The 22,995-nt window shown below is 49.7% G+C and overlaps 1 protein-coding gene across 3 annotated transcripts in view; it reads left to right on the top strand.

Annotated features, from left to right (window-relative positions):
- COL4A2 (collagen type IV alpha 2 chain) overlaps window positions 1-22,995 on the top strand; it is a 176,680-nt gene that overhangs the window by 33,628 nt on the left and 120,057 nt on the right. For all 3 annotated transcript variants that reach the window (XM_024753978.1, XM_024753976.1, XM_024753977.1), the window contains exon 4: window positions 20,343-20,423. In XM_024753978.1, the coding sequence (XP_024609746.1) occupies window positions 20,343-20,423 (81 nt within the window). The remainder of the gene's footprint in view (window positions 1-20,342; window positions 20,424-22,995) is intronic.

The raw sequence follows: 22,995 nt of genomic DNA, 5'->3' as shown, positions 1-22,995 counted from the left end.
AACTATCTTTCCACCTAGAGCTGATAGAAGTGAAAATAAAAACTAGGAAAGTTCATATCTGTGTCTATTCCCAGAGTTTAAAAACAAAAATAAAACAAAAAATCTTTTTCTTTATTTTGGTCTCTTTGCTATTTCAAATTATTTCCTCCTCTACTCTGGGACATTGATATAGAGAATTAAAAGTTGACCGTTTCCTCTTTTCCTGGAAAATATTCGAATGACTCTTTTTGATAACATGTCTGATTGCGTGTCTCAAGCATAGCCAATTTCTTATGAACATGCAGGGAATTATAACAGCGCTACACTTGTGAAGTGGAATATAATGGCACTATTCATGAAAAGGGAGGAATTCCGAGGAAATGGGGAGTGCATATCAAAATGAAGTTGAACAGTAGGTTTTTATAGGCTCCTTAAAAAACACGCCGCATTTTGGAGGACGGCAGAGGAAGCTGGGCTGCCCAGAGCCGCCCTCGGTCGAGGCCCGTCCTGCATTTTATTCCTGAGCGCTGCAGTGAGCCAGCCCAGGGCTGGAGTGGAGTAAAGGGCTAAACACACAATTGGTCCCTTTACTGGGGAAAATGGGTCCCACTTTATCCACGTCAGGTTGTGCTGGAGGAATACAGGCGAGGGGCCTGGATGTCACCAGGCAGCGTCACATCTGCAAACAGCTTGTTGGGAGCTTCCTTCCTGAGGATGTTTGAACATTTTATACACAGAGCCTCGACCCCAAGGACCGTCTGAAACGTCAGTGTCTCGACACACAAAGCCGCTGGAAGCCTCCCAAGATGGCAGTTCATCTCCTGCTTCTGAGCGTCTACGGGGACGCGCCGGCTCCCAGGTGGCACAGAGATGCCTCGTGTGCTCCAGGACACACTCACACTGGTGCCCGTGTGGGTTACGGCACAAGTTCCCAGATGTTCCTCTGAAGACCAGTGCTGGGCAGCGATGAAGTTTCAGTGGGCCAAGGAGAGATGAGGGGCAAGAATGAGAAAAGAGGTTATATTTGTACGTGTATGTATGTGACACGCACTCCATGGTTATAATATTTTGCGTACATAGACGCATAACATTTGCTCACTACTCCTACATACGTAAGTTTCTGATGCGGTGGTGATGCAGCCCTATGGTAATGAGTCCATAGTTCTGGAGTGGAGCGTGGGCACTGGAACTTTTAAAAGCACCCAAGATGATGCAATTCATCAGAAACCACAGGTCTGGTGAAGAAGATGCTATGCTCTGCTATTTGGAATCATAAAAATGAGATTTAAAATAGGTTGTCCCAACCAAAAATACCCAGTGATGGCCCACAGCTAATGGGCAGCAGAGACACAGGCATAAACAGTGGTCCAGCTGCACCTGCCCTGGCCAGGAGGGAGCTGGTCCCAGGCCCAGGACAACAGGCCAGCGGGCGGGGCTCCAGGCCAGGGATCGGAAGTGGAATTAGATCAGGGGTCAGAAGGGAAACCGCTCGTGGCGGGTCACAGCGGGTTGCCTTGGAACTCCCTTGGCCAGGTCCTGAGTCACAGCCTGTGCTTTTGAAGGCCTGGGCATGGACGTCCGCCACTGGGCCTCACCCTAGTGATCGTAAAGCTCCGCCTCTGTGTGGCCGACCACAGTGGCCCTCCAGGACCGACACTGGTGCTGGTGAGAACTGGAAACGCTTGTGCTCCAGAAGGTACCGTGCTGTGAGTGCTGCGTTCCCAGGACGTTTTTCCGAACAGCTTAGGTAGAGCAAACACTTCAGCTGTTAAAAGTACAGCACTGTCACGGAGCGGCTGGGCCCATGGGCCGTGGCCGCTGAGCCTGCGCGTCCGGAGCCTGTGCTCCGCGACGGGAGAGGCCACAGCAGTGAGAGGCCCGCGTACCGCAAAAAAAAAATAATAATAATAATACAGCCCTGCTACTTGTGAAGATTAAATTAGCCCACTCGATGAAAATGCTTTGAAAGTAAAGAGCATGATACCAACAGCTTGAAGTTACCATTCTTGTTGTCGCCTTGTTGTTTAATGAGGCTGGTGGCATAATTTTACAGAACTCTAGAACCGCAAGCAACATTTTTCCAAGTGGGCCATCTATCGCTCTAGGGACTGTTTATTGCTAAATTATATCCTAAGCTGATTTTTAAATTTTATTTTTATTGAAGTATAGTTAATTTACAATGTTGTGTTAGTTTCAAGTGTACAGCAGAGTAATTCAGTTATACACACACACACACACATATATATATATATATATATATCTGTTCTTTTTCAGATTCTTTTCCGTTATAGGTTATGACAAGACGTTGAGTATAGTTCCCTGTGCTAAGCTGATTTTGAAGTTAGATTTTTTTTCATGAATGCTTACTGAGTCAATTTTATGGGCATTTTATAGTATATAAGCTTTTCATTAGTTGATTTTAATAATTAGAAAACAAGAATCTTCCATAACGTAAGGGAGGAAAGAATACTCAGGCAGTGAAGGCTGGACAGTTAGTCCACAGGAAAAACTCAAGCTGAGGCTCTTGGGAAGGCACCGATGGGAATCTGTTACCGTGAGCTAGTCAGGGGGGCAAAAATGAAATGGAAAACAGATGGGAGGGGTGTATGTGTGTGTACGAGAGAGAGAAAGGGTACATTACTAAGGGCACAGTGACTGAGACAGGATACTAATATTCTAAAACTAAGAGGAAAGACACAGTAAACGTATGTGAGTTGGTAGAACTTTCCCTGAAGAGGACGAAAGCCCGACCCCGTGAGTCCTGCCAGAGCAGGGAGGGAACTGCCCGGCCTCCCAGCCGATGGAAACAATGAGTCTCTGCTGAGAAGCTAAAAGTGGGATCCAGGGGATCATTCATCTGAAAGATGAGGGGGAAAATGCAGAGTAGCCGAGGAAATCCACACACTTTGCGAGCCTGGAAGGGTGATTTGCTTTCCTGAACTGTTAGCCTGAGCTTTGCAAGAGGAAGAAAGCCTTGAGTTTGCTGTCCCCTAAAGACAGGCACTAAGAAAACGTCGGGGGCCACCCCTCCTCCCCAGGGCTGGCCCAACCAGCCCCGAACTCCTGGCTGCAGCTCTAGCTGGGAGATCACGTCGTGTGTTGAATAAGAAGCTGGGTTTTTTGTTTGGGGCTTTGTTTTGTTTTTTTAAATATCTGCAGGACGGTTTTTGGAAGAGCGTATGCCCCATAAAAGGAAGCAAATGGTGCTCTTTCATCCTCATCTGTGAGTCGTGGTTGGCAGCCATGCATCTGCCCACAGCACTGCCAGCCAGCCCTGCACGCTCCTTCCCCGAGATCGTGGGCGGGGTGGGGGAGGGGGGCGATGGGGCGCTAATTTCACGTTTTTCCTGTTACTGTCTTGTAAGAGCACAGAGGGAGCTCAGAGAGACTTCAGTTACTTGTTTTTAAATGGGAGAGTTGGGATTGTTTTTCTACTTTTAGGCAGAAAATCATTGTCTATGGAAAAGAGGACCAAATTCAATCACTGAAGGAGGCTGGGGGAGACCCAGCCTGTTATCACGACGATGAGCATATGAGAGTTCCAGATGCGGGGGAATCAGAATGCATCCAAGTGCTCTGGGGTTTTGCCTACTGCTGTTTAATCTTGGGCAAGTCACCTAGAATCTCTGGAGCACCCAGTTTGCTCGTGAGAAATGGGGTTAGAGGTGGGGTTCCCCTGCATGTGAAGCCTGGCCAGGTCAGTCTTAAACCCGTTAGCTGCTTCCAGCCCTGCCTCTCGGGGTGCTCATCAACCTGCACTCTTTACCAACGCCACCTCCTCTTCCTCTGTTAGACTAAGACATAACAAAAGAGCAGCCAAGAGTAGGTCTTCACTAAGAAAACGCTGGGACTCCCTAGAATTAATTATCTTGTCCGTCGTTTCCAGTTACAAAAATCTGACGTTTGAGCTTGGCATGCCCAGTGCCTGGCATAGTCCTGGTACCGTACCAGGCGATCCGTGGACTTGGTGGGAGGAAAAATCACTGAAGGAACCCGGGTGGAGGTGCCTCGATGCTGCTTTGCTGCACACTGAAAGCAGTGACAGTCTGGAGCATTTCAGAAGCATTGCAGACCTGGAACATGGACACAGCATGAAGCTGGCTGAGTAATAACACATCAGATTTCGTTGCTTTTGCGGAAACTCTCCTGACCCGGTATAGAACAGCAGTGCTATTTACCCTGATTGGACAGAGGTCCATCTTGGCTGTTTATGGGACCATAGGCATGGCTTGAGTCCTTGAGGGTGGGTGAAAGGGGGAGCGGGTGATAAATGGCTCCCTGGTTTAAAGCCTGAGAACCTTGGGCCCAGTGGTCACCCAGAGCCAAAGGCAGCCTCACCTAAGGACATAATTCCGTAGGGCCACAAATCAACCAGCAATTCTCCTGTAAGGTGACTTCTTAATCTAGCAAATCAACCTCTCCAAAGACTTTTCATCCTAAGAAAGTAAAAGGAAGAAGAAGGACAAAGGGGAAGGACCGAAAGACTGGAGGATGGTGGTGATGTAAGAAAAAAATGCTGGGGCTCCTCTCGCGAGATTCAGGCTTGGCACCTCCCACCGACCCTGATCTTGGCGTCTTGTCTCAGTTCCGGGGGCGGCGTCTTTTGAAGAGTGGTCCTCCCAGCCCAGGGCCCCAGAAGTCCAGTCCTCCAGGCCGATTCCAGGAGAAAGCAGAGCACTCTTGTAATTCATGAAGACGTTTTGAGGTACGAAGAATTATAAATGGACAGGGAATATTTAAAACGTTTCAAGGCCACTCTGTCCTTGACTGTTCCCTGTTCTCAAAGCAAACTCCAGCTTGTGCTGCTCCGGTCTGGTGGGTGCGCACACAAGCCCTGATGGTCTTCAGGCCTTTCTCCTGCTGTTTTTGCTATGTGACCCCAGGGACACCACTGGCTGGGATTTCAAAGAACTGCCTGACGTCCTGAATCTATTAGTGTGTTTATGGGTTGCAACCAAGGAGAGGAGGAGTATGGTCTATTAAGGACAAAGACTCCAGAGATGTGAGAGTGGGACTGACTCCAAAGAACCCCAGGTTATTAGATGGACAGCTCACCCTGGCATTTGGAAAGGACTAGAAACATGCTTTCAATCAGGCAGGCAGGTGCATTTAAAGAGTGCAGATAGGCAAGCAAATTTCAAGGTAAGACACAGTAATTCGGGAAGAATGACTTGCCCATTTGTGCCACCGTACTCCCGTGCGATATAATAACCCAGTTAGAGCAGGTATTGTGTGATTAAGTGTTTATTGGTAAGAACTGGTGAGCTCCCAGTCTCCCAAGGGCAGGGGGCCTACCTGTTCCCCTCCGGACCCCTGGTACTCAGCAAGCATGACGGTACTCAGCGAGCACGACAGGCTGTAGGCTCTCAAAGGTGTTTCCGGAAGACGTTTAGTGGTGTCTGTCTGTTGATGAGAACAACTCAGTATTCTCCTGTCCGAGGAGCAGAGCGAGAGTTGTAGGTCTGTGTAGTGGCAGACGGGTTCTAGGTCACCAGACCCAATTCCCGTGTCAGTGTGGACGCCCTTCTTCCCCGTCGCGGGGTATTTGGACTTGCCCAGCCTCTCCTCATCTCCAGGTCCGTCCTATTGCCATAGTACCGACTCTTCCTGGCTTTTGTTGTGCCGTGGCCCACACTCTGTTTTGAAAGGACAGGAGCATAATAAAAACGGATACGAAAGAAGGGCCAGATGACATCACTGAAAATATTTGAGGAAGTCCACTCTTTTGGATGTTTATAATCTCGGCATGTTAGTTGTTTGTAATATGATAAGAGCACTTTTGATACATGGGGGGGAATTACAGGCCTTTTGGCTCAGACAGTATTCATGAATTTTTATCTTGGACTCATAGTGATGGAAAGAGAATAGGAGGTCTTGGCTTGAGTCCCAGATGACCTTGACTCGCTGGTTGACCTTGGGTACAGCTTTCAGCGTCATTGAGCGGCTTAAATTGTGCCTATGCCAGCTATTCATTGAATTTAAAAAAGAAGAAGAATTCCATTACTAAAGATGAGTTAGTGCAGTAAATTCTCCCTCTCAAAAATCTTAACTCGGAAATTGATAGTACATGGAAATTAAAATTAAAATATCTCCTATCCAAGGTTAATCCCATGAGCTCTGTGTAGATTCAACCTTCCGTGCTTGCTTTTAGAATGAAAATCTTAAAGCATTCAAATGTCCCCATGAACAACCATCTCCCTAAGTGGTGAAAATGTTGCCACTTACAGTATCCCTGGATCTGGACTGTGAGTGTGGAGATGGGCTGGTATCTTCCCTCCGTGGGTGAAACAAAGCAAAGGTTAAAGACGTGAAGAGTGCGGCCTTCCTGCCACATGCCGGGCACCGCGCTAAGCTCACCCCGTTTCCCCCCGACAGCAGCCCCACGAGGTAAGGGTGGTAGATTCTACCCATTTTTCAGATGAGGAGACCGTGGGACGCATGGGATAGGATGATTCTCAAGGCCACAGGACCTCCCTCCAGACAGGGCACCCCTGAGAGTACGTATGTACGTACGATCCATGTACCTACGTTACAGTGGACATTGCATACCTTGCCCAGAGTCAGGGCACTTTGGAGGCCTGGGAAGACCCCATCCTCTTGCAGACACCCCAAGTTCAGGATGAGAAGCCTAGATTAACTGTTTCATGCATCAGTATGACAGAACTGGCCTCCAGTCCTTAAAATGTACGCATGCTACTTCTGAATTAGCCTTACCTCGTTTGGAGGGCAGCTCCAAAACTTGGTCTGAACCGAGTCCAGGGAGATTTACTGTTTGGTGTGGGTCGATATTGCAGTTACTGTCATATGCGGTCCCTGATCGCAGCACAGAACCGTGAGGATAAAAAGCCCAATGGCCTGCTGGGGAGCAAAGGGAAGCGTGGGGCTGAACGTTCCCTCTTGGAATATCCAAGCGGATAATCTGTGCACACGTAACAGCGCTGCCTGCGCCAAGCAGGACTCTCGGCCCCGGGAATGCGGTTCTGCTGTGACTTAGAGATTTTATTCACAGACCTGCCGATGCAAAGAGGAGCCTAAGCTCACAGCGAAGGAATCCTGTCTGGCTGCTGACATGCAAAGGCGTGTCACATGGCTTCTGGAAGCTGCCAGGTGTGGTTACCTTGGCTGGGTACACATAGGAGAATGAGTGAGGCAGAAATTCAGAAATTCTACCCCAGAAGCCAGGCCAACAGGTACGTAGAGTGGCAGTGATTTTAGAGTGGGCTCTCCACTGGCTCAGAGCCCCGTGACTTTGATCCGGGGGATCATCAAGTTTGCAGAGATGAAGCCGCTCAGATGTAGATGGGAGCCTGCCCAGGCAGACTGCTGGTATGCCTCGCAGAACAGCGCGAACCCACACCTGCCTTGCCTGGACCAGTCCCAGCCAACCAGAACGGAAATCTGATTGTGTTCTGAAAAAGCATTGCTAAGTCTCTTTCCTTCCGTTCTTCTCAGGCTTCCCCCCGCCCCAAATTGGTCATGGAGGGAGGGGTTTGGACAGAGCTCTTCGGCTGGGCGTAAATAGCTTCAAGAGACGTAGCCACTTCATTTCTTCAGAACAATGTTAAATATTCGTTTCAGACTCATAGCCAACTCTCACAGCCTAGACATTTCTGTTCATTGCCAGAGACACCAAGAACTGACGGGCTGCGTAAATAAGGCTCAGAGCAGGTAGTGTGTGATGTAACGCCTGCACTAAATGATGTTTTGCTAGACTGTCTCTCATAGCGGGGGAGGGCACAAAAAGAATTGTTCATAAATACTTAGCGCATTTACGCTAAATGTAACATATGAGACTCTTTAGTATGTGTACACAGAATTCTCACCTCCAGCTGTAATTACATGGGTGGCCTCTTAAAAGCTCCTGATGAGATGTTTTCCTCACCTTTGAGACAGAACTCTATCCAAGGCTATAAAAACGACTGAATGGCATTAGCCTTCGTCAAAAATAGTCTTTTTTTTTTTCTTTCCGGTCGCGCTGCGCAGCAGGCAGGATCTCAGTTCCCCGACCAGGGGTGGAACCCAAGCCCCCTGCCGCGGAAGCGCGGAGTCTTAACCGCTGGACTGCGGTTTGGAAGTCCCCAAAATTGTCTTCAGCGTGGCCGCTTCTCCTCTTACTGATCGGCTGAGAACATTGACACCTGGATGAGCAGCGAGAAAGAGAATTTTGCAGTCGGGTCTGTGTAGTTACCTGCATTTTCTCTAACTCCCATCTGCGGGTGGACAGTTGCCGATAAACAGGAGGAGGATGTCCGGGGAGTCAGGTCGGTTGGGACAGGTTGTGTGCACAGTGGGTTGGTTATGTGCATACCGGGTCACAGAGTAGCTGGAGACGCCCGGATGAGCCCAGATGCACAGCCAGCTGCCGGAGAACTCAGCTCCCGCCACGATGCCCGGGTGCCCCACCTCCTCTCTCTCCTGACTCAGCACCCCACCCCGTCCCGAGGCCAGCCCGTTGCCTGGTCCTTCCCAATCTGTGCCCACGTGGCCCCTGTCCTCTCTACTGAGCAGTCTGACACCCGCTTCCATCAAATCACTGGCCTCACTGCTCTGTAAGATAAAGCGCTGCGTTCACTGTAGTATTTCTTCGCTGATCATGAACACGACGCGTCTATTCGACCGTGCTCTGCCTTTTACTGCGATTACGGCTGATGGTATTAGTGCGCTGGTCCCGAGCTGCCAGGTCTGCCTTTGACACTGGCTTTCTCGTACTCCCTGTTGGCTTCGGGTGGCATTTGGTAGGATGTGAGCATTTTTTAGGCGCAGTCCCCTATTATGCTGGGGCAGAGAACGCTGGTACTTACAAAGCACGAGCAGGGCTGAGATGTGGGATCGACACAAGCTTGACTTCCTGTGCCCGAGGGCAAGTGGCTGGTGTGTCTCAGTGTTTGAGGGCGCGGGTCTCGGCTCTGCAGATGGGGAGACGAAGGCAGGAGGGAGAACATTCCGGGCCAGAGGCATGGCTTGCACAAAGGCGTGTTCTCGAGGAGGATGGAGACCCAGAGGTGTTCACGCTCACACGTTTAAAATCCTCGACGTTCCACCACTGCGTGAAAATGTTTTATTAAGCGCTCGGCTGGAGTTGAAAGCGGAAGGAACGGTGGATGGAAAGGAACAGAACTCCCCTTGGCAGGTCTCAGGAGAAGCAAAGCTGGTCCAGGGAAGATTGGGCGTGTAGGGACCAGAGGATGTGTAGACACAGAGTGGGCTGTATCTTGTAAACGGAGCATGAGGTGGGCTCTAAACTAAAGGGTAACGGCAGAAGGACACAAGTCCCCAGCCTGCCCGGTGCTATGGTCTGAATGTTTGTGCCTCCCCCCTCAAATCCTAACCCCAAGGTGATGGTTTTAGGAGGTGGGGCCTTTGGGAGGCGATGAGGGCGTGAGGGTGGAGCCCCCATGATGGAGATGGACATCCTTGCAATAGGGGCCCACGGAGCTGTCTGCCACATGAGGACATAGCGGGAAGATGCTCTTCGTACAAAAGCAGGAAGCAGGCCCTCACCAGACCCCGAATCTTGCCTTGACCTTGGGCTTCCAGCCTCCAGAACTGTGAGAAATACGTTTCTGCTGTTCAGAAGCTACCCAGCCTGGTGTTTGATTATAGCTTCCTGGATGGACTGAGACGCTGGGCATTAGTGATTCACAAAAACAGGAATGGTGACCGTCTCTATTAAGGATGGAGAAGTCAAGGACGGAGGGAGGGTGACTTCCAGAAACTGGTCTACTGACAGACCCACCAGAGAAGCCCAAACAGCAGTCGAACGATTTCAGATAGAAGCATCGTTCCCCCTGGGCTGCGCGTGTGTGTGTGCTCGCTCAGGTGCGCCAGCTACTGCGAGGTGGCTGGCGTGCACACTGGCTCTCAAACTACGCACACCTGTGGCAGCTTCACGGCGGCATCAGGAAGAGGGGCTTTGGCGATGTGCGACCAGACGCCTGAGGCACACCCAGCCTGCCTGGGTCATTGGTCATTGGTAAGACCGGCAGCGCCCCGGCCATCGTGACCACGGTGCCAGTGTCACAGTGCCAGAGGGCAGTTAAAGGAAACCAAGAGCGGGATGGGTAGTGAGGGGCTTTCGTGGAGGCCTGAATGAGCTGTTTCAAGTGCTGGACGAGAAACAGAACTGGTTCTCACGTGAGACTTTGAGACTGTTTCATTCGTAAGTCAACATCTAGGGAAGCCCGGACGCGAAGAGGTTCAAGATCAACTTTTGGAATCAAGGGACTAAGCCCTGGTTCAAACTAGATGTCAGCCATAGATTCACAAACATCTCTAAATTTCAAGGAAAATAAATCAGACGTCTTAGGAGCTGAGACCGTGGCCGCCTTGAACATTATGAGAGGCAGCAGGTAATGTGCTGGTGACAAATTCTAGAACATACTCAATAGATGGGAATTAGAAGTGAAAGGGGACCGGCATGCAGGTCATCTGGCTGTCAGGTGATGGGAAGAAATACCTTAAAGTGGAGGCGATCTGTGCTTCACATGGGACGTCCTTCGTGCTTCACGACAGAACTACCTGCGTTTCCAGGCGTCCTCTCTTGGCTCTGTACGTACTCGTGAGGTCGCCTGTCGGGTCCACTGCCCAGCTGGCCCCCACCCATATGGTCCCTGGTTCCTGACAACAGCTGCACGCCTGTGTCCCTGGCTCTTGGCTGTGTACGTTTCAAGTTTCTGGACCAGATGAGGCCATCTCCAGATCGCCACCAGCCCCTGCTGGAGGAACGGCAGTGACGCCTGGAGTCACGTCGGGTGAAGGCCCTGTGGCTCCGAGGAAGGGTGCTGTGAAGGAAGAGGGAGGGGTGCCACTGGATGGAGTGTGTGTCACCAGCGCTCAGAGCACGCGGGACCAGTGTCAGCACCTGCGCTGGCTCCCACCTGGCCCGGCAGGCCTCCCTCCCTTCCTTGCTAGGGGACACACTGGCGTCCTGCATTCCGTCTCAGGACAGGAGGAGAGGGCCCAGGCGGAGGGGTGTGACAGGAGACGCCACCCCCTTCCCTGACTCAGCCAGGTGACCCCCTTGCCTTCATCTGCAGGTGGGCCCACCCACACTCTGAGATCATTCTAGCCCTGGGCAGGGTATTTCTAAGGAAGCGTTGGCTGATGCAGCCTGGCTGGGCTTCCACTCCCATTCCTGTGTCTGAGGCTCTGCGCCAGCAGCCAAGCCAAACCTCATCCTCGTGACCCTCAGATGTAACTGGTACCAGAGGCTTCACGACAGACGCCGCTGAATTCTCGCCCCAGGCCTGGGCGGGGTCACAGTTGTCCTCATTTTGTGCAAAGGGCAGTGCGCTTCAGAAGTTAGGCCGTCTCTCTGCCTAGGCTCTGCCTTTTGCCGTCTTCTGATGCTCCTGGTCTGTCCATCCCTACTTCCCAACTTTACACACACGCAGCAGCCCTGCCTGGGTGCATCCTCACCATTGAGTGTAGCAGCTCGAATGCGAGCTGTCATTAGCCTGCTGTCGGTGTCGTGAGTGTAACTGGTATAGATGGGGAGCGTGTTCTGACCTTCGATCTGCCAGCAGCCCTCTCCGTCCTGTCCGGCTCCTGAGATACTGGGGTTTCTTTCCGTTATCCCCGCCGGTCAGTACCCAAGCCCCAGCGTTAAAGTACGGCTGCCTCTGCTGTCTTGTCAACAGCAAGCTGTATTTGGAGAACACGCCTTGCCTTTGAGCAGCCTGGGAAGAAAGAGGAGGTGAAGAAGTCGGCTACAGGCTCATAAAAACGTGTAAGCGTGCAAGTATGGGTAGGAGAGCGTGTGGCTCATTTCTGTGACTCAGCTGAGGGCCCCGAACGCAACGCCTCCTGGTCCTGTCTGCCGGGAGGAGCGGTGCCGTCACAGGTGCTCACTCACCTGGGTGAGAGTCCGTGAGCACCTGTGGGACCTGACGACTCCATCCTAAAAGACCTGTGGCCCTTCATCTCCCCTTGCACGACTCATCCTGTCAGGGTTCCGGTTCCCATCCTGCCCTCCTTTCTTCCCCCAGCTCCCAGCCCCAGGAGGACAGATCTCACTGCAGCTCTGTCAGAGATCAGAGTACTTGGTCAGAGTCCACTGGGGTTGTTCATCTAAATGGGCGACCGTTTTGTCCATCAGTTATTCCACTGTCTTTAGCTAGGGACAGTTTGAGGACCATTCTAGAATCAACGCATCTATTTTGGGTGCCCTTGAAATGTTAAACAAAGGCAACCAAATGGGCTGGATTTCCCACCCAGTTTATTGGGGAGAAGGGTTTTGTTCTGTGTGGAGTGGCTGTGATCTGCACTTCCTCTGCCATATACCCTGTCTTGCTCATACTATGTTGGAATGATTTCCTTAATTTCTAAAGCTGCATGTACGGAAATGGCTTATATTTCCTGTTTTGATAAACTAATAGAACTTTACTGGGAACCTTGTTCCCAAGTTGGCTTTCTCTTTGTTGGCCTCTTTTTAGATTAAAAGGATAATTTTAGAAAGTCCCGCCTGCCCGGAGTTGTGACAAACACTTGTATACATTTTTTTTTCCTAAAATAGGAAAGATGATTACTTTTTTACAAAAAGGAATGTCTGTCTTTTATGTTAGTCGGAATGGGTTATTCGATAGCCCTCCATACAGGAAGCTTGGGTTGGATGCTGGGGACAATCCAATGGTAAACTATCTGTAAATTCCCTCCAGATTTGCTCTTTTTGGCTGGAGGTATGTTGGCTTAAAAGGCTTTCTTGGACAAGACGTTTCTTGGAACATGTGGAGGACAAAATATTCTTTCTTTGGGGACAAATGAGTTTTGTTCTTGCATCTTCATGTAAATTTGATTAACACTCGTTTCTTCTGTGCAAGTTGAGAACAATGGTGAGCATTTTTTCTTTCATTTATGTGTATTGTATCAACTTTAAAGAGATTCACGTCTGCAGAAAGCTGGGCGCACGTCTGTGGATTTGTTCTCTGAACATACAGGGATGGTTCACACTGGTAGTTAAGAAAGAGCTAGTCTTAAAGAGCTTAAGTCATTTGTGTGTATTATTTTCTGGCATCCAAGTGGTTCTTTAAACCTATTTTTAAATGTCCTAAGTATCTGACATGGGGAGAAGTGGCAGTGAGCAGTTCTCTCTGTGTTTGGAAGCGGGGCTGCTCCCCGGACACCTGCACGGGGTACCCACTTTTCACCGGGCTGCCGAGGAAATGCTTTTCCTCTGTGCCCGCCGCTGCGCCATCCCTGATGAAGGCTGTGTGACAGCGGCTCCTCCTGCCGCGAGCGGATTGCTCAAAAAGGATGCGGGACAGCATCAGTGGGACCGGGCGCTCCCTTAATCCTGCACCGCTACCCTTGATCCCTACTGCGACTCTTCCCTGAATTCCAGTGAGAAATGGCAGAGCAGGTCTCTGCAGGCAGCCAGAGAGCCGGTGGCCCAAGGTGGAAAGTCTCTCCTTGAATCTGATAGATGCCTGGTTCAGGAAGCTAGAACCCGGCTTTGCTCAGAACATTACATGACTTTTGTTCTCCCAGAGAAGAAAGACTCCCCGTGGAGTCTAGACCATGCATCTAGGGTGATTTGTATGCCTGTGGGATGAACTAAAGCCCGTGCAAATAGATGTATTTTTAAATCATTCTATGAGATGGCGCCTCACACCAGTCAGAATGGCCATCATCAAAAAAATCTAGAAACAGTAAATGCTGGAGAGGGTGTGGAGAAAAGGGAACCCTCCTGCACTGTTGGTGGGAATGTAAATTGATACAGACACTATGGAGAACAGTATGGAGGTTCCTTAAAAAACTAAAAATAGAAATACCATATGACCCAGCAATCCCACTACTGGGCATATACCCTGAGAAAACCAGAATTCAAAAGGGTCATGTACCAAAATGTTCATTGCAGCTCTATTTACAATAGCCAGGACATGGAAGCAACCTAAGTGTCCATCATCAGATGAATGGGTAAAAAAGATGTGGCACATATATACAAAGGAATATTACTCAGCCATAAAAAGAAACGAAATTGAGTTATTTGCAGTGAGGTGGATGGACCTAGAGTCTGTCATACAGAGTGAAGTAAGTCAGAAAGAAAAGCAAATACTGTATGCTAACAAATATACAAGGAATCCAAAAAAAACGGTCCTGATGAACCTAGTGGCAGGGCAGGAGTAAGGACGCAGATGTAGAGAATGGACTTGAGGACACAGGGGCTTGGGAGGGGGGAAGGGCAAGCTGGGACGAAGTGAGAGAGTGGCATGGACATATATACACTACCAAACGTAAAATAGATAGCTAGTGGGAAGCAGCCGCATAGCACAGGGAGACCAGCTCGGTGCTTTGTGACCACCTAGAGGGGTGAGATAGGGAGGGTGGGAGGGAGACGCAAGAGGGAGAGGATATGGGGATATATGTGTGCATAGGGCTGATTCACTTTGTTGTACAACAGAAACTAACACAGCGTTGTGAAGCAATTATACCCCAATAAAGATGTATAAAAATTTTTTTTAAAAAGTGTAATGATGCCAAGATTCAAACAAGGCTCCAAAGAAAAGAATTCCCATATAGAAAGCTAACCCCAAAAATCTCTTGTTCAGACCTCTCCATGTTGCCCCGGGAAACCATCTGTTGCATTCCATTTGAGGAATATGATCCAGGCTTTCTAGAAAATGTATCCTATGGCCTTACATTGCCAGTTGGCTCCTAAGCATTCCAGGCCCTTTCCAATTCCTAGAATTTCTAATCAGCACAGCAATGCTGGCTACTAATTCGGGACAGGATAAAATTCAGCAAAAAAAAAAAAAAAAAAAAGTCTTAAAAGGATGCTTTGAATAAAGAAAAGAGAACTAACATTTTTTGGCACTGCGATTGATTAGAAGCTCAAACTGTGTCCTGGGTGCTCAGAGCCACCCTAATTGTGCCCCAGGGGGCAGGGGGCAAAGGATGTCAAGGGCTGGCCCTCGTCTAGGATGGACATGCCTGGGTCCACATTAGGCAGGGACACAGTGACCCTGCAGGAAGTAGTACTTTTCTTCCACTGAAGAGATGGCTCAGTGGTTTGCAGTTGCCTCATTGTCTGGAAGCAAATTCCCCTTTCTCCATGCCAGCCCGTTAGCCTAGCGCGGTGCTCCAGACTTCACGTGCTTACCTGGAAATCCTGCTAGAAAGCAGGTTCTGAACTGGGAAACCTGGGGCGGGGTCTGCAATCCTAACTAGCACCGGGGCGATGCCGACGCTGCGTCCACACAGCAGGCTGGGGGTAGCGAGGGCGTAGACGAAGCAGCGGCATGTCAGGCGCGATGGATCGCCTCTGACGCCGTGTCTGAGCCCCCGCCTCGAATCAATCAGCCTCCGTCCTCTCCCCATTCCCCTCCCACTCCACTCCTTCTTTGCCAGTATGGGTTTTCTTCCTATTAATTGTTGCAAGGATTACCTACCCTTCATCTCTTCCAGGTGCAGCTCAGAGACGTTCCTGGTCTGCTGGGCTTCTTACGTTTATGCTGCTTCTCTCTTACTTCCCAAAGCTTATATTTCACATTGAGTTTTCAAAACTACTCCTATCAGCTCTGCAACACTTTCTGAGATGTCAAGAGCTTACCGTGATGTCGAAATTCATTGTCCCTTAACTCCACTCAATATTCTGTAATGAACCACGTGGGAAAAGAATCTAAAGGAAAGTGGATATATGTATATGTATAACTGATTCACTGGGCTGTACACCTGAAACTAACACAACATTGTAAATCAGCCCTACTCCAATAAAAGTTAATTTTTAAAGAATAGAAAATTTCTGTAAAAAAAGAAATTCACGTCCTTCCCCCGTGTCCCAGCAGGCTAAATTCCTCTACCTTCCCTGGAAGGAGCGGATGAGGCCAGTGGGGCTGGTCTCTAGTCTGGTGGCGGAAGAGGTGGCCGCCAGGATGGGAGTGTCCTCAGTGATGCTCGTTCATCTGCTGCCGGAAGTAGCGGTTCATCCCCCTGGTGCCCCTCCTTCCACAGTTTGGAAGTTAGATCCACGGTCTGAAATGATAACGCATCTTCGTAGCGGCGTAGATGGTTCTTGGTTGAGAAGTAGGGTTCAGGATGTCCTAGGCCATGGGCTGTCTGTCTTGGACGATAAATCAGCAGTGAGTTGAAATGGAGTCCTGGCCCGGAAGCAACGTGGGTGCATCCTAAGGGTCGTGAGAAGGGTGGGTTCCAATTCGCTCCAGTCCTAGCTGCTCTGAGTCCTGGTCATAACGATGCTGGGCCTGAGGGCTGGCGGCTCCCCGTCTGTCCCCACGGTTCCAGCAGCAGAGGCCTTGGGTTACACGGCGGGAGGTCGGCCTCTCAGGGTGGGCACGTACGGAGGAACGGGGCACAGCACAGCGCAGGAGAAAGGCCGGCGCTCAGTCCTCTGTCACCAGGCGTGATTTGACATGTGGGGCTTTCTTCTCTCTTATTCACTCCGGACTACCCCCCTTCTTCATGGCACTTGCCATAATTGAAATGATGTAGGTTTCGTTCTCGTCTACTTGTTTACATGGTCTCTTCCCCGCTGTGTACCCGCGGCCAGCACCGTGCATCACCCAGAGTAAACACTGGAGAAGGAAGGAAGGGAGGGACGGAGGGACAGAGGGAGGAGTGAATTTGCAAAGTGAAAAGGTGGATAAATGATCTCCTTCCAGCTGTCCTATGTGTTTGGAACTGCGGGTTAGGGTCCCTTGGCTGACGCAGTTGAAGGAAAGTGTTTCCCTGAATGCTCCGGGCTGGGAAGTGTGTGGTGAAGGCTCCGCCGGGGCCCGGAGCCTGGGTGGGTTTCTGTGTGACTCTGGGGCAGGAGGAACCCGTGCGTGTTGGATTCGAGCATTCTCCAGGGATGGGAGTCCTTGCGGTTTTCACGGATCTTCAGGATCATTGGTCCTATGGGGCCGTGAGCGCTTGTCTGCGCTGGGATGAAGGGTGTCCAAACCAGGGCGAGCGTTTGGCCTGCTCGGTTGAGTAGATGGAGCTGGTCCGTGACAGTGAGTCTCCAGGAGCCTCCTGGCCCTGGGAGCTGCATCTCCCACTGAGATGCTGGACGTTGACCTCGGTGACCTGCAGGGGAGCTCAGGGAGAGCGGCTGCGGGAGTATTGCTCTACACCGTGTGACCGACGGGGATTCAGACTTGAAGTGAGAAACTAATGGAGGATTGAATTGATGTTTCTGAGAGAGCTTGGACCTTTCGGTGAAATCATGCCCTCCTGGAAACTCTGAAGTTAAGGTCTGAGCCAGGGCCAGCTTGTCATCTTGGAGGGTGGGGGGCAGACTCTTGAGGTGGGTGTGAGGTGGGGAGGAAGCTTGTCACCTTCATCAAGGAGCTGACAAGAGGACCACGGTTGGTCTTTGAGTTGCGCTGAGCGGTAAACGCAGGCGTAGACTCAAGGGCTTGGGCTGGGCAGTGGTTGGACTGAGCTTTTTTGGGGGGGCTGGGGCTGGAACACAGACGCAGGACCCCGCGTAGCACTTCAGACACTCCTCATCCGAGGCCCTCAGGAGCGTATATGTACCTTGAGAATGTTCCAGAGCCCAGGTCCTGTCAGAGGAATGCCAAGGCTCAACTTGCGACTTGTTCAGCCTCTGAGAGATGTCTGGAGCACTTGCCCCGCCCTAGTGAAGTAAATACTTCTGTTCATCCTGGAGACCTGACATTCCAGAAGGAGGTACTTAGGGCTCTTGTCGCTGTTGGAATTCTTATGAGCCCCTCTGTAGGATATGTAAGATGCTGATGGGAAACACGCACAGGAGGGCTGGAGTTTCCATGATGGAAATTGGCTTGTTGGGTGGAGGGCTGCTTCTCAACAAGGTCTCCCTCACCTCCTGTGTCGGAGTATCTGAGCCATGCACACGTGGTTGAAAAGCATTGAGGCCAGGAGCTTTCAAGCCTGTAAGTCTTAGTTCCAAAAGCAGAAAAGTGCTATTGAATTTTGAGCGGGTTGTGAAGAACTCATTGCTATAACTAAATCCAGTGCATGTCCTAAACCTAGAACAGAAAGTCTGTTAGATCGATTTGAAACCATTAAAATCATTTCAACCATTGATTTATATACGGAGATTTGGCAAGTGGCTTTAAAATCAAAATTAAAAATAGCATGTGAAACACCAGATGGGGAATAGGGGTTTATGCTTCACCCTTCAGCCTGGGGAGTCCCCCTACCCTTTCCAAACGACTGGTAAATGAATTATGATTGTGTGAGCCAGGGACACCTTGCCAAGGCACCTGTTCACGTCACGGTCGTACGTGATACAGAGTACAAATGCGGCGGCCCATCCGGGTTCCTCTCACTTTGGTGCTCATCATAACCCATACGCCGATGGCTTGGCATGGAGCTGGTTGTAAAAAAACCAAATATGCAAAATTGTGGGATTTAAAAATGAGCCCCACTGAAGTTAAACACTGAAGCCATAAAAAAAATTGGCAAATACCTTGTATCATATTTGGAGGGCATGAAAGGATTTTATCCATGTTTGCTCTTACATTATGGAGCTTGGGCTGTCCCATTGCCTTAGGACAGAAGGATAACCAAGAGATTCAAAAGGCTTTGGAGGTGCTGGTTTCTTTAAAGGGTTTGAGATTTTCAGATTTTTTTGAATTCTTCAAAGTAGTGACTGATGCCACCGATTTTAGTTTAGGTAAAGAATGATAATAAGAACAAAAAATGGGAGACTCTCAAATGAGACCTCTCGGTAGAAAATAGTTAGCAAAGGAAAGGAATGTATCACCTCTACAGAAAGGACAGTGCATTGCTCATGAGGTCTAAGGTCAACTCTGGCCAGATGGTGTTGAGTCAGGGTTTACTCGTGTGCCCGCTAAGCTTGACCGTCCAGGAAGCCTCGTGCCGGTAGGAGCTGCCGAGGTGGCCAGGCAGCCCCATCTGCACCTTGACGTGAACCTTCGGGAACAGGGAAGATGCCGGCAGATGTGCTAACACAAAAAACAGGCAGAAAACTTCAGAGGGAGTCCCCAAGTGACCCCCTGTTTAGTCACTGAGATAGCTCAGGAGAGGATGGAGTCGCTATGGTGAAATGCGATTTTGTTTAAAGCTGGGATGGGTTCTGTTGTCGGGAAGTGGTGTCTGCTCCGTAAGGCTTGGCAGAGTGCTCACCAGAGCTCACCGCGCCCAGGGTCCCCACCGGATGGGCTCCGTGGGGGCTCCGAATGGTCTGGCCAAGAGTGTCAAGCCAGATGGAGGTTCCCCAGTGACCAGCTGTGCTTACTCGCCCGTCGGGGGTGATGGGGGTGGGAGTGGACAGGGCTGACACTTGGCTGAGCAGAGAGCGGGGGAGGGCCAATCTGATTGTCATTTCCTACTCAAAATATTTAGTGCTGTGGACACAGTCTGAAAGGAAGAGCTCAGACACGGTCCAGTCGCCAAGCCCATCTTTTGCCTGAAATTCTGAGATCGAGGGCAAGAAATAAGTGCATTTTTCCTCGCTGGAGTCGTCCAGCCAGAGAGCTCGCCCAGTCATCCACTAAAGTCATCAAGGAGTTACATCTCGGTGTCTGATGAAAAGTTCACTGAGGTCACCCCGACCCGACTGAATAAATACTTAAGAGAAGCCTCTTCCCCAACCCCTCCTCTTCGGCACCCTAGATGAGCACGTCTCAGGGAAAGGGAAGGGGCGCGGGGCTTCTCCGTGGATGGCGGGTACCCTGTGATGGAGGTGAGGGTGTATTTGCAATACACCTACAAATACACCTACCAGGTGTATTTGCAAATTCTGCCTCCGGATCAGAAGCCCCTTCTCCCTGTAATTCACCGGGACCCGTGCTGTGTAATGGGGCCTGGAGTGCCCTGCGCGTTTATCTTAACCCCATCCTACTCAGCCTTGGACGCCTCCTCCCAGAATCCATCCCCCACCTTGCCAGGCAGAATGAAGGGCTGCTTCCTACGTGCCTGGACTCCTCCTCCAAGCTAAAGGGCTTAACACAGTATCCAAGGCTCACTTCACGTGGGATCCCTGGATCCAGGCAAAGTTCTCCTTGACTTTTGAGCCCCAGGATCTAGCTTGGCATCTGGCATTTAATAGGCACTGAAAAAAGGCTTATTGACCATAGAACGTACAGCAGCAAGAGCGACCTTGATGTAAACTGTGGACTTTGGGTGGTGATGGTGTCAGTGGAGGTTCACTGATGGTAAGGAATGTCCCGTCTGGTGAGGGATGTTCTTGGTTGAGAGCTTGGGGCCCGGGGGAGCTGTGCATGAAGTCTCTGTACCTTTTGCTATGGACCTAAAACTGCTCTGAAAATTAAGTTCTATTTTTTTAAAGACTTACCGAAAGTTTTGAATGAGTAGTTGTTAGAATTGGAAGGGCTCTCAGCACCTGGCACTATGACGCATCGTGTAGCTGCAGTGTTGTGGTAACTTCTCTGCTTTGTGTTTCATTTTTGCAGGGCGTGAAGAAGTTCGATGTGCCCTGTGGAGGGAGAGACTGCAGTGGGGGCTGCCAGTGCTATCCCGAGAAAGGAGGATGGGTAAGTCGCAGCACTGCAGTATTACCTTCCTTACACATCCACTTTGAACGAAGTGCCGCATCCTGCCTGGTTAAGTCCTTTGCACACATTCCTAAGAAATTTAATACAGGCGCGTTCTTTCCCACAGAGCAAACAATAATATAATGCAAAATTGGGTCGATTTATACCACTTTCTTAATACATTGAGAACTGCGTTAACTTTCTCAAGCCTCTTTTCTCTTGTTTGTTGTCACAAATACACGTGTATGCATATAGGTACACATAATGCAACTGCGTTTTATATTTATATCATATATAAGCATACATTTTGTAAAAACACTGCCTAAAGAAAGCAGTCGCATTTATACTGCAATAGCCATTTAAACTAGAGGGCGCTGCCATTATACCGCTGAGAATCGCTTTGGCTTTTAAAATGATCCCACTCATTCCCTGAATGCCCTTTATGTAAAGCCCACTTCATAGGTAAGTCAGAGAAAAACGGTCCCCCCAAATTATCACCGTAACATCTGGCAGAGTTTGAAATACGGACCTGATTTTGGGTGTCATACGTTCAATCAAAGTGTAGCCTTTAAAGCTGATGTTTGAGTCTTGGTATTGCTGATTTTAAAAAGGAATTGTTTACACGTCTAAGCCCATTTTGGTGTGTGGCACTGTGAGAAGCAGTATTTCGTTTTACATCACAAAGTCTTCTGAGTCCTTATGCTTTGGAATCACGCAGTTCCCTCTAGGATTCATGCTTGTCCGACACCAGGTAGTAAGAGGCCACTGGGGCTTCTCGCCTGCATTGCCCTGTCCTTGTTGGAACCGGGAATTACAGCCATCCTCGGGGGCTCCAAATGCATTTCACCAAGTTGAATTCTAAAGTCAGTTTTCAAAGTAGCCGTGCTCCATCCCCACCCACCAGGAGGAAGAGACGTCTGGTTGGAGACCCGCTTCTGAGGTTGGGTGTCATACCCTACATCCTTCCCTACCTGAGTCGCCCCCAAAAGTCAAATACGTAAAAGGCGTGGCAGGGAACCCCTTTATAAGTGTGGTGGGCTTATGTACTAACATGCGATTCCCCATTATTTTAGTGGCATAGCTCACAGTCGAGGAGTGATCTTCTGCCAGGAGGTCAAAGCTTCCGTCTCCGCGGGCTGTGTTCATCGTGACAGTTTTTGCTGTTGTTGCTTTAGTAAAGGGTTCCTCTGATTGGAGTGGGGACTTTGTGCTTAAGCAGGTGCTAGTTGAAGATGCTTTATCGGCATTTAACAAGGAGAAGTATTTTTAAATATATGGAAACTGTTCCGTGAGACTTAAATTCCCCTGGGGTCCCTTGCTATAGATTTTCCCAGCGATGGTTCTGGGGCAGTGGTGAAAAGCCTGACTGCAGGGCTCTCCCCTCCCCAGCGCTTGGCTAGCTCAGGCTTCTGCAGGCACAGAGAAGGCAAACGAGTGTTGTACAAGCAACTGTGAGACATGCCCGAGTTGGAGGGACCCCAGCTCTGATAGGACCTGCATTCTCCCTGGGATCTGCCAAACAGAACCCAGACTGAGTAGAAGGGGGCTGGGTCTGTTCTTTTTCACTCTTTATGATTAGTTAACGTAGAACCAATATGTGAACATAACTCCCATAATGCTTTTGCAAGAACGCTGTTCTTCCATAAAGGTAGTTCATTCTGATTATTTCCGTATGTGATGCCGTCTGCACAGCAGCGGATTCTTAAATGACGCCGAGGGTCTTCTCAAAGAGGTCATCAGAAGAGAATTTCTGCAGGTCCCCTGGTCTTTCTAGTTTAGTTAAGTTTACAGCACAGGTGTTATTTCCTGTCATCCCTGATTAAGAAAATACCTTGTCTCTGTTTCTACGCATTGCCAAAAAGTAGGAAATGACACCTTCTGGTTAATTTCATTAACATGAGTGACCTAGCATGGGCTTGACTTTCCTTGAGACACATTATCAATCTTGGTCAAACTAAGTTGAGACTTGGCAGTTGTCCGGGTAGTTTGTTCAAGAGCCAGCGGTACCCCACCAGGGGACTGGCCTGCAGGTGCCACTCTCTGGAGCGTTTGGAGTCATGAAGAGAGACGTAGACCCCGTTCCTGGACCACACAGATCCAAACTCGGTGGTTCTAACTGTCAGCACCCGGGGCTGCCCGATTGATTCAGGTGTGCTATTGAATATTGATCAATAAGGTGATAGGAATGGCTGACAGTAAGAGATAAGAAGAAAACCCAGTGAGGAGAAATAACTAACGCCATTTATCGTTGTCTACAGGGTGAGCCCAGTGTATTTATTGTTAGGACGGTCGCATATACTTTACGCAGTCATTTATGAAAATAGAATGTCCGTGTCCATTCTACGAACCTGGTGTATGTATATTAAATATTTGTTCATTAGCAAGTCTACCCAAATGGGGTCCTATCGAAAGCAGAGCTATTTCTGCCCTGCTTTTGGATTGGTAGTATTTTTCATAAGTAATGTAATACACAAAAATAGCCGTGGGGTGGATTTTGCCACTCCGAGAGCTGTGTGCATAGTTTGTTCTTTCCCACAGCTTCCCCTGGGGTCCCTTGCTGTCTGTTTTCCCC

The sequence above is a fragment of the Neophocaena asiaeorientalis genome, unplaced genomic scaffold (assembly GCF_003031525.2).
Source record: "Neophocaena asiaeorientalis asiaeorientalis breed wild unplaced genomic scaffold, Neophocaena_asiaeorientalis_V1.1 scaffold684, whole genome shotgun sequence".
NCBI lineage: Eukaryota > Metazoa > Chordata > Mammalia > Artiodactyla > Phocoenidae > Neophocaena > Neophocaena asiaeorientalis.
This window is presented reverse-complemented; position numbering and strand designations above follow the sequence as displayed.